Consider the following 11,323-nt stretch of genomic DNA (forward strand, 5'->3'; position numbering starts at 1 on the left):
GGGCAATAGCAAAACTTTAATGCTCATGGCCAGCTCATACCCTAAAACAATACAGGCCATGTCAGGTCGGGACGGCCAGGCCCCGGCCCAAGAAATAATTCAAAAAGTATATAGGTTTGTTTTTTTGGCTAGATGAATGATGATATATCTGTAACTCATTCAAATGATAGTTCAAGCAATTTATATTCATTATTTTGAAATGTAATTCACAATTTTCTCGAATCCTAATAAATTGTCCAAATTTGAAATTTAAGTTCTTGAGAAATTCGTCACACTAGTAGAAACCTTTATCTCAGGCTATCGGCAATCAGGTAGGTCGTGTAAGCCCGTGACAGGCTGTCGGGTGCCCATGGGCTCCTTTGGACCCGGGCGGTACATGGCAGGCCGCAGGCTTCCGGGTATTCTGTACACCCCTACCTTTGAAATAGGAATCAAAATGTGCATAAATGTAAGCATTTGCACTATCAGCTGTACTAAATAAATATTTCATGCCATGTAAATCCAAAAGAAAGCTTCATTATCAACAACTAAAAAGGATTTCAATTAGAGCAACTAAAATCACAGAATAAAAGAAAAATTCCTGAGCAGAGATAAACCCACAGAACACAAAAAAACTCCAACCAGCAAAAATAAAATGCTTCAACCCACTTCATCCCCAGGCAGTACACATGAATGATGGCTAACAAAATAATGCAAGGAGAAACTTTAAGCATGATTTATGACCACACAACCCAAACACATTCTCATTTTTCATCCAACAAAAGGGCTACATTTGGCAAAAGGGAAAAACCAAACTACACACCTAATATTTGTAGTTTTCTAAGTGTCTACAAGTACTCAAACAAGAGGCTCTATTCCAAAAAGGTTCATATAGTTCTCCTCGTGATTGACATTCTTATTTGGCAGGCAAATGGCGTATTGAGCATCAGCAGATATAACTTATGGTTGTAGTTGTCAGGTAACCATCTTCGAGGGATAGGATCACCAACCACCTGCTTTCCTTCTTTCTTGCATGAAAGCAAACCTCTCCTCTTTCAGCCTCTGCACAATTTCCAATATGCTTGGATCATTGAAACGCTCCTTCACGTACTTCCTTTCTTCGGCCTGTATCTCCTTAATGGCACTTGGATATGGGTTTGGTGGTGGCTTTTCCCCTTGCAGTCGTGCAATTTCCTTCAGTCTTTTGTAAGCAGCCTTCCTTGCCTTCCTCTTTTGCTGATATTCCATCTACACACCAGAACATGACAAGTTTATTGTAGATAGGGCAAAATTGACAGAATTTGTTTAGAGAGACAGAGTACATACATCAGCTACAGCCATGGCTTCCTCTTCATTAACTCCCTGCTCTTTCAGTTCAAGAACCCTCCAACCGAAAATACGAGCTGGAGGGGGATCAGTACCACTGAACCTGGTACCATTAGCGCAAATAAGTCAGAGAGCATAGAGATACGTGATTTTTCTACCCAAAACAATCTCAAACACAAGAAAAAGAATCTCCTCTTTCTCTATCTACCAAGCATGAAGTACTATTTTAGCACAGCAACTACCAAATGACAGATTTCTCATATCATAACAGACGGTGAATATCACCTTAAATCTTAAGCAGAATGTAAATGAATATACATAGGTTTGGAAAGATTCAAAGTTCAAACAATAATGTTGAACACTACACCATTATACTACAAGACTTGATTTTGTGCTGTAACGTAGAGCTAGGAATTCAAAACAATGTTAGGATTGACACAATCGGCTAGTAACTCTAGTAGTGTTAGGATCTGAACGGACCGAACCTAATGTGCAAAAAATTACCATAAGATATTCAAAGAGGCTATCAATCATGAGTCCAATGTATGATGGTATTATTTATCACAGTTATTTTCAGAAATAAGTCAACTATCAAAGCCTTACAGTAACTATTACGATAGATAACGACTATTCAAAAAGAACTTCACAAAGTAAAATCTCGAAATTGAGGAGACGATACCTGATTGGATCTTCATGTAACGAGTCTGGATGCTTTTGAAAGAATTTTTGCACATATACATCCTCAGGGAGAGAAATTCTTTCAGATTTACCATTAGTTCGAGGAAATGTAACAGGTGGATTTCTACATCATACACGAAAAGGCGAAACATTGTTAGAAACTACCAGTTCACCCCTAAACTTTTAGTCATCAATAACTCAGAGTTTTTAGGAATATCTTTTGATATGTACTCAAACCCTTGTACCATTTTCATCTTGTCTAACAACCAAACAACAAAATTACTTCATTTCTAAAGAGAAAATATCTTAGAGAGAGAGGCGGACAAGAAATCAGGGTACAGAAAAGTAAGAACCAGTTGGCTTGCTCATCGGTATATTAATTTTATTAATGACTGATGAGTTCATTTTCATCTCAATCCAACTAATAATTCTCTCTCTACACCTTCCACCAACTCATTTTCATCCCAATTCAGAAGTCAGAGACAGGGATCGAGATTTTCACAGACGCGGTTCGATCTCTGAAACTCCTTCACGAAATGACCAAGAAGCTGTTCTTAAAGCTGTAAGACCAGAACTTGAGGGCTTTCAATAACAAAAATGCTAAGATGACGATAACATATTTAATTTACTTAAAATGGGTTTTCAGTTTAGCCGTTCTATTCTTAATTCCAGATATTACTCAATATATTGTGTCGTCAATCCCCCTAATTTCCATGCACATTTACAGAACTAGTTCATATATGCCAATCTATACCAACATCAATATAAATGGTTAAAGAATACAGGTTGCTGAAATTGAAACAATAACTTAAGAAATTATAAGAAACCCCGGTGTTACTTTTGATGCTATAGAATTCGAATCAACAAAGCTGCATCAACCTAATTGACGAAATCCCGCTAAAAACTTGGAGCTGAAATTTGAACTGATTGAAAATTCAAATTCAGAAGCAACAATTATAATGGGGGATGGGACAGAAAAATGAATCTCAATTTTATAAAAAAATAAAAAAATTTACACTACAAGAGCAGAATTTGACATACAGAATGAAGGAGAAACACAAACTGAAAAAATGAAACTGAACATTGCTTACTCTACCAGTCATATCCTAGAACAAATCTGCTTATTGTAGTTTATTGCATAGTGTTAGTTGAATATGGCACTGGATTCTTTTTGCCATTCAACATTACAATTTCCAGTCATAACGTTGTCAAAGTGATCTTTATGTAATTGGTCCAACAGTGACCTATGATTTTCAAATAGTCATAACAATGTTGTTGCACTTCCACTTCAGCTGTCCTAGGCAAAAAGTTGGATCTTAGAGGGTCCTGGACTTGATAAACTTCAGCTGCGAACTCCTCTCAGGTGGTATATGTAGTGATCAAAATCAAAGATTACACTTTTGGGAGTTCTTCACATACCCCCTTCAAGACTTCACATTTTAAGATATAAGCACTTCATGAGTCACTCATCAGCCATTTCTACACTCAAGGTACTCTTTTCCTCCACATTCTAATATAGGGTTTTCGAATTACAAACAAAATTGAAGTTTATGCTTCTGAACAACCAATTGAAAAACCCAGATGAACAAATTAAACTTCATTTGCTTTAACCTAAATGAAAATTAAGATAATTTGTAGAAAAGGAGAGAGATTACATACTCTTCCATGGCTTTTAACCATAGTGGTTTTGCTTTAGCGAGTCCCTTCACGAGTTTCCTTGTCTTTGTAAGCAAATCGCCTTTCATGAACGACATCCTCCTTTCTTTCCCTCTCTCTCTCTTTCAGGGTTCACCGGTTCAGACGTTTTAAGTTCTGAACCCTGAAATTTATTAGTAACAGGGATAAAAGAGTACAGGCCCACCTAGAAATGAACCGGTACTGATTTGGCCCCATAAATCGGTGTCGGTGGACTGTACTAAAGCGGTCCTGATTTGAACCCTGAAATATATTATTGCTTCAAGTACTTCAGAAGAAAACTATAAATTTATTTGAGATCATCTTCTCAGATGAGGAGGAGTTGAATTTAATGGATATGAAGAGACCAAGAAAGCAATTATTATCACCTGCATCAGATTCAAAAACTGATTCAATTTCAAGATTTGGAGGGGAGAAGAAGAATGGATTTAATAAAGTAAGATCAATGGGGATCTTAGTAATGATATTACCAGTTTTGGTTTTGATATCAGTGGTTTATCGTAACCCTCGGTTCTCTGGGTTCGTACACGCAAGGGAATTGGAAGTATTTACTAATAAAGGTACCATTTTTATGCTAATTCATTTACTCACTTGAGATTTTGCATGATCTTAATTAGGTTAATTTAATGCACTTGAATCCAAACCCTAGGTTTAGATTGCTTAATCTTGTCGACATTAATGGTAATGATCATTTGGTGATTCTTTCTTTTTATCTATTAGGAAAGTCATTTATGCAGAAAAATCGATTATTTGGGGATTATATATCATTAATTGGATTCTGTAAACCCTGGTGATTCTTTTGAGATTTTAGCAAGCTTGTAGTTAAGTGCATGATCATTTTGGTGATTTTTTGTTCTATCAATTAGGAAAGTCATTTATGCGAAAAATGTGAATCGATTCTCCGGGCTCGTAGTTAAGTGCATGAACAGATGATGCATTGTTTGCAAATCCTGTGGTTAGATCCGCATTGTGCTTCTATTGGAGAGATCAATGCAGGCATTACCTTGTAATACGAATGGAACTCGAGCGTTTGAATGGTAGAGGAGATTGAAATAGCTCCTGTGATGTATTTTGTGTAACCTCTTGGTATTGCCATTGTGTTACGAACTTCAAATTCATTAAGATTTACGAATTGTATTTAGTTTGACTTTCTAAAAGTATGCTGTTAGGCAGTTATGGTTACATCCACATTGCGCGTTTCTCTTCCTCGTTAATGTAATTATCTCGGCTTTTGTCTGTGTGCTTATAAATTATACGTTTTCTACCCTTCTATTGTAAAGATCAATTCGGGGATTATCTGGTAATACGAATGAAACTCAAGATTGAAATAGCATATGATGTATTTTGTTCAACCTCTTGGTGCAGTCATTGTGTTGCTAACTTCAAATTCATTATGATTTATGAGCTGTTTTTTAGTTATACTTTTAGAAGTATGTTATTCGTAAGTTTTGGTTTATCTTCTTCATTCACTTAATTAGTCGTTTAATTTGGTTTTTGTTCCCAACTTGAAGTTTCAGAAGGTGATTCAACTAAACCTGTCACTGAACAGAAAGACAAACTTCTCGGTGGACTTCTTAGTGCTGGGTTTGATGAAGAATCTTGTCGAAGCAGGTATGAGTCTGCCTTATATCGAACAACATCACCCCACAAACCTTCTACTTATCTTCTTGACAGATTAAGGAGTTATGAAGCTCTTCATAAACGTTGTGGTCCGTACACTGAATCTTACAACAAAACAGTAGAAAAGCTCAGATCTGGACACGCCATTGAACCTACAGATTGTAATTACTTGGTATGGGTAGCGTTTAGTGGCTTAGGAAACCGGATACTAACACTAGCTTCAGCTTTTTTATATGCTCTTCTCACAAACCGGGTTCTGCTTGTTGATCGAGGTAAAGACATGGCTGATCTCTTCTGTGAACCATTTCCTGAGATGTCATGGTTACTACCACTTGACTTCCCTCTTAATCAGTTCGACAGTTACGACCAGAAATTTCCACAGTGTTACGGGAATATGGTGAAAAAGAAAATCCTAAACAAGCCAAAAACCTCATTAACGCCATTTATGTATCTTCATTTAGTCCATGATTATGATGACCATGATAAACTTTTCTTCTGTGATCAAGATCAAGCTCTTCTTCAGAAAGTTCCTTGGTTGATCATGAAAACAGATAACTACTTTGCTCCATCACTCTTCTTGATACACTCTTTCGAAGAAGAATTGAGTAACCTTTTCCCCGACAAAGGAACAGTTTTCCACCACTTAGGTCGATATCTTTTCCACCCATCAAATCCTGTATGGGGATTGATTACTAGATACTACCAAGCTTATTTAGCCAATGCAGATGAAAGGCTAGGAATTCAAGTGAGGGTCTTCGATACTGGAGCTGGCCCGTTTCAACATGTTTTGGATCAAATATTAGCTTGTGCCCTGAAAGAGAAACTACTTCCAGAAGTTAACAAACGCGAACCAATTTCTTACCCCACAGGAGATCGTAAGTCTAAAGCTGTTCTATTGACATCTTTAAGTGCTGGCTACTCTGATAATATACGAGACATGTATTGGGAATACCCTGCAGTGAATGGTGAAGTTATCAGTGTTTACCAGCCAAGCCATGAAGAATATCAACAGACAGAGAAAAAGAACCATAACAGAAAAGCGTTGGCAGAAATGTATTTGTTGAGTTTAACTGATAAGTTGATAACAAGTTCATGGTCGACATTTGGATACGTGGCGCAAAGTCTTGGTGGATTGACGCCATGGATTCTTACGAAACCTGAAAACAAAACCGTTCCTGATCCCCCTTGTTTCCGGGACATGTCAATGGAGCCTTGTTTCCATGCACCTCCATTTTACGACTGCAAAGCAAAAACAGGGACCGATACAGGCGCGATTGTTCCTCATGTGAGACACTGTGCGGACATGAGCTGGGGCCTTAAATTGGTTGAGAAGAATGAATTCTAACTTCAGTGCAGACGATTATTGTTGTTGTCAGATGTAAGTGAGAGTAGGAATTTTGATACTTAGTTATGTTTGTATCTATACATTATTTTGTTCAGGAAGGAATCTCAGCTACCTGCGGCAGTGAAGGAACTCACGACCCTAACAAACAAAAAGTAAATTGGAGAGGTGTTTTTCAATGTGGTATAACTAGGAAAATTCTTGTCATTTATATCCCATAAACAGAGAGGATTCTATTTTGACGCTGCGCCTTTGTTCAAGTGGTGTGGTTCGGTAAGAGACTGTGACGAGTGTCAAAGCTAACCAGCATGTTGCTGCTATAGCTAACTAATTTTGTTTTCAAATTTTTAACCTAGTTTTGCTTGTAAGTTTGTTCCTAGACTTGTTAATGTTTCGCAGACAGCAGAGTATTTAGCAAAATGAGTCTGTATATCTTCGTTTTCAGAACCCTCAATAAAGCTGTTAATCAAGCCTTGTACATCTTAGCGCAAGGACTTGGTTCGCTGAGTTGTTAATCAGTCATTGGCAGGTATGGAAAACTAGACGGATACAAGCCTTTGAAAGAGTAATGTAACTCCATATTCTGCCATGCATAACATTATGCATGCTTCAAGGTCGGATAGGTGCAGTCGGCGATTGACTTCTAAAAGCAAAAATGTCAACATTTTATGAACCAAAATATGAATTCCGGCAAAAGAAAAGACGAGTGCACACTGGCTGTACGCCACATACACCAAGATGGTGAGACCTTGGAACACTCTTAACCACCAATTCCGCAGAAATCACGTGATTGATTTGGTAGAAAATCGGACACGTATGAGAGGCCTTCAATGCTGTCTGGTCCGCCACTTTTCTGCTTGGATTCACACTCTGCACTGAAAGAGCCTCATTGATTGGTTGATTTTGCCGTGTATAGGTCGACCCTCAACTTATTTCCAAAAATCTTGAAATCTTTTGGTGCACCGTCCAGTTTTAAGCTCTGCTATCATACCACCACATCCCTGTTTCCATAAATGCATTTTTGTTTTATTATTTTGACTTCTCATGTGAATGAGACGGAGAGTCGGCAAGATTGCTAACAGGGGGACCGATTTATCTGGGTGTACCAAAATATCTTATACCTTGGAATGGTACCCCAAACAAAATTGTACCCATGTTAGCAGCCGTGCAAAGGTGGTGATGGTGGGCAGTGGGCTGATAGAGGAAATGGTAAGTAAGCCACTTTACGTCCCCAGAGGCCAGAGCCAGGAGAAAAGAAAACAACGATCTTTTGGGCACATACTCAGAAATGGAGGCGGACTCCTCATCATTTTCTGGATGGATATTTGAAATAATTTTGAGTCATCCTTTATCTAAATTTTTTTTGATATCAAACTTTGCCCTTGGTAATAAAATTAGTTAGTGTATTGATTAGTGAGTTACTTAATGATTAGTTGAGATTAAATTAATAATTTGATTTTTTTTTCAAAAGAAGAATTATTGAAAGGGAGAAGAAGAAGATGAAGATGATAACGAAGATGAGGGTTTTTGGAAGAAAAAAAGTTAGATCTTTTTCTTTAAGAGCCACAACAAGAGTATGATGTTTTGGGTACTCACAGATACTTCAAATTTAGTTAATGGTGCTTGAATTGGCCAAAACATTCCTAAAAATGAACAATTTACAAATTGATTTCGGTTTGGTTAACATAGTTCGGCTACGACATTTGAAAAACAGGTAGCCGAACTCAACTTTAACGGAGTTTTTTCTTTCAGAGAAAAGTTCAGTTAGGAGAAAAAAATTGCGACGTAACCGAGCTAAAAGTTCGGCTGGGAAAATAAACTGAAAAAAATTGCGACGTAACTGAACTTAACATATAGGTTTTCAGAGGAAAGTTCGGTTAGGAAAAAAATTTGCGACGTAACCGAACTTTTCTCTGAAGAAAAACCTCCATTAAAGTTGAGTTCATCTAGTTCGATAAAGTTTTTCAGATAATTCCTAGTCGAACTCCTCTCTGCAACTTCCATTTTCAACTCATTTGATGATTACTTCTCATTTTTTCAACCAAAAACGAATGATAATTAATTGGTTTGTTATAATTTTGATTTTGTTAATGATTTAAATTAAGTCATATATAGAGGTGGTTGTGGTGGTGGTTCGAGGTGGCCAGTGGTGGTTCGAGGTGGTCGGTGGTGGTAGGTGGTGGTGAGCGGCGGTGGTGATGGGAGTAGGTGGTTATATATATAGGTGGTGGTGATAGGAGGAGATAGTTAAATATATATATGTTAAGGGTAGGTTGGTCATTTCCACACTTTAAAACACCCCTTGTAATTATAGGGTAGATATTTTATCACTTAGTAGTCCCCAACCATTTTTGAGTAGTGCCCAAAAAAAAAAATCATTCAGAGAAAAATGCGAGGATCCAAGGGAAACCTCATCCCACAACACCACAAATGAGAAGAGTAGTAGACTAGACCCCGTCAGGCCATCATCAACAAAAACTACTTGGATAACAGTTTGACAAAATAAATATCGAGATCCTCGGGACGTAGCAGTGTTGCTCAGTATGTTCCTGTTCCATAACAAGGACGTGGCACCAAATACTTATTGCGAGCAACAGAGAAAGGAAATGCAGAAAATAGCATTTCGTTTGTATACCGAAAAAGGTAAGAGCTTTTCCAATGGCGGTTGTGTGTTTTTCTTAGATGGTAACACAAACAAGACATTCTCATTCCAATATTTCTTTAAATTTAGGGAGGAAGAATAGTTCATCTCCAATGGTGTTGTTTGTGATATTTTATGGATTAAATGTACATTTTATTTTTAGATTTTATTAGAACTAGAAATGGTTATTTAATATATTGGAATCAATTTAGGTAAGCAAAAGCTTATTAGGATAGCTAGACATTCACCTTGACAATGTCTAAAAAAAATTTAAGCCATGTCATCTCCACATTAATTTAAGAAGTTGGGATGGAGAAGAATTTTAGAGAAAATGAATGTCTATCATATATGGACTTAGACATTTATCTTCACATACATTCCATTGGAGAAGCTCTAAAAGCAGCTCGCCCACTTGTGAGGTAAGCCTTTAGTGTTGTTTCGCCACCATAACTCCTTGCAGGATTCATCCTCCTTTTTTTTTGTTATTTTTTAACGAAAAGGTAGATTACTCCTCATTCCGTTTTAAAATAATAGACATATTTCATGTGTAACTTGTAATTGAAACCAGCTTATTTTTTTCAAACGGAAGTAGAAAATAGAGAAACAAATCATATATTGTGCCTCTCAGATATGAGGACTTTGGTTTTTACCACCAATTAAAGCATGTCAGGGGAGTCTTTGGATTGAAAGTCATTTTGGTGGTGCCTTTTCAAAAGAAATTAGAGAAGATAACAGACTGTCTACATTAGTTAACATTTGTCTTCCAGGTTGTCATTCCTTATTTACCTTTCAGAGTGTTATTAATATTGCTTCGCCCACCATAACTCCTAGCGGGATTCACCCTCCTTTTTTTATTGTTATTTATTTTGCGAAATTTTTTGTTATTTATTTTACGAAAACGTAGATTATTTCTTACTCCGTTTTAAAATAATAGACGTGTTTTAGATGTAACTTGTAAATGAAATCAGCTTACTTTTTCGAAACTGAGGCAAAAAATGGAGAAACGAACCATACATTGTGCCTCTCATGTTTGGGGACTTTGATTTTTACCACCAATTAAAATAATATGCCGCATGTCAGGGGAATCTTTGGATTGAAAGTCATTTTGGTGGTGTCGTTTCAAAAGAAATTAGAGAAGATGACAGACTGTCTACATTAGTATTTGTCTTCCAGGTTGTCATTCTTTGAGGTTTCTGTTGGTGCCTAATAAATTGAAATTCTACAGTTTAACTTTGAATCCCACTGGAGAGCATCTTGTGCTGCTATGCAATCTCCTTTCTCTTTACTATGTGATCAAACTCCTTTATGTCCTTCCAATTATATCTTCTGAAGGTCTTGTAATAGTCACACCGACACCAGTTAGCCCTGTATCAGAGTTACAGCTAGACACATAAGCAAAGGTTATATTCATACAGGGATTATTATCATTATTTCTAATGATTCTACAATAATAGTAGTGAGATCTTGTTAACTAAGATAATTTCAGATGGTTTATAATAAAAGTTGATGTGGTTTTAGGATTGGGATTTATATCCTGCAAAGAAGCATTACATCCGGATTTCTAGATGAACTAGCACAAAGTGGCAACTATGGTCTCCAAGCACCCCAATGTGTTTGAGTATGGTTTCTAGAAAACCAAGAGGAGCACCTATCGTCTAGAGATATGAAGCCAAAGATAGAGGCATTCAAGTTTAAGGAACAATGAGCTCAAACTTCTCTAGTAAAACTGCATTGCATTAGAAGTTGTTCTCATGTCTCAATGTGATTCTTGCACATCAAACAAGCAAGGTTAATATGAAAAATTTTGGTATAAATGTGCTCAGTAAAAGGTAAAATGTTTTGTTGCATTTTCCAAGTAAAAAAACTGATTCTTGGTATAATACTCAATTCATATCCCAATTTTTTCTAGCTAATGTATCCTTTTGTTGAGAGTCTTTCTTATGAAGAATATCATACATAGATTTACTAGTGAAAGAACCTTGGGGGTTATCCATCCACCCTAAAATGTCTTCATTTTCCTTTTTAGGTTTGATACTAATAAT

The 11,323-nt window shown here is 36.8% G+C and overlaps 2 protein-coding genes across 3 annotated transcripts; one reads left to right on the forward strand and one right to left on the reverse strand.

The window, feature by feature from the left end:
* Window positions 1–517: 517 nt before the first annotated feature.
* LOC113316200 lies at window positions 518–3,800 on the reverse strand. The gene is made up of 4 exons (XM_026564420.1): window positions 3,643–3,800; window positions 1,985–2,107; window positions 1,306–1,408; window positions 518–1,227 (listed from the first exon to the last, which is right to left on the reverse strand). The coding sequence occupies exons 1-4, from the start codon at window positions 3,735–3,737 to the stop codon at window positions 982–984; spliced, it is 567 nt and encodes a 188-aa protein (XP_026420205.1). The 5' UTR covers window positions 3,738–3,800; the 3' UTR covers window positions 518–981.
* A 171-nt stretch (window positions 3,801–3,971) lies between these two features.
* Window positions 3,972–7,060, forward strand: LOC113318628 (galactoside 2-alpha-L-fucosyltransferase-like). 2 transcript variants are annotated; one of them, XM_026566813.1, is made up of 2 exons: window positions 3,972–4,238; window positions 5,190–7,060. In XM_026566813.1, exons 1-2 carry the CDS (start codon window positions 4,010–4,012, stop codon window positions 6,641–6,643), a joined length of 1,683 nt encoding a protein of 560 aa, XP_026422598.1. In that variant the 5' UTR covers window positions 3,972–4,009; the 3' UTR covers window positions 6,644–7,060. The 2 variants fall into 2 exon arrangements, with proteins under 2 accessions (XP_026422598.1, XP_026422599.1); XM_026566814.1 differs by having other exon boundaries at window positions 5,196–7,060.
* Window positions 7,061–11,323: the final 4,263 nt, after the last annotated feature.

This window comes from Papaver somniferum, chromosome 10, assembly GCF_003573695.1.
Source record: "Papaver somniferum cultivar HN1 chromosome 10, ASM357369v1, whole genome shotgun sequence".
NCBI classification, from domain to species: Eukaryota; Viridiplantae; Streptophyta; class Magnoliopsida; order Ranunculales; family Papaveraceae; genus Papaver; species Papaver somniferum.

What these genes read in the sequence shown, in the direction of transcription:
- LOC113316200 (XM_026564420.1), bottom strand. Translation starts at nt 3,737, where the DNA reads ATGTCGTTCATGAAAGGCGATTTGCTTACAAAGACAAGGAAACTCGTG. An exon ending in TGGTTAAAAGCCATGGAAGA is followed by an intron (nt 2,108 to 3,642) that starts GTATGTAATCTC and finishes TGTATGATGTAG; the next exon opens with AAATCCACCTGTTACATTTC. An exon ending in AAGCCATGGCTGTAGCTGAT is followed by an intron (nt 1,228 to 1,305) that starts GTATGTACTCTG and finishes TCTGGTGTGTAG; the next exon opens with ATGGAATATCAGCAAAAGAG.
- LOC113318628 (XM_026566813.1), top strand. Translation starts at nt 4,010, where the DNA reads ATGGATATGAAGAGACCAAGAAAGCAATTATTATCACCTGCATCAGAT. An exon ending in GGAAGTATTTACTAATAAAG is followed by an intron (nt 4,239 to 5,189) that starts GTACCATTTTTA and finishes CCCAACTTGAAG; the next exon opens with TTTCAGAAGGTGATTCAACT.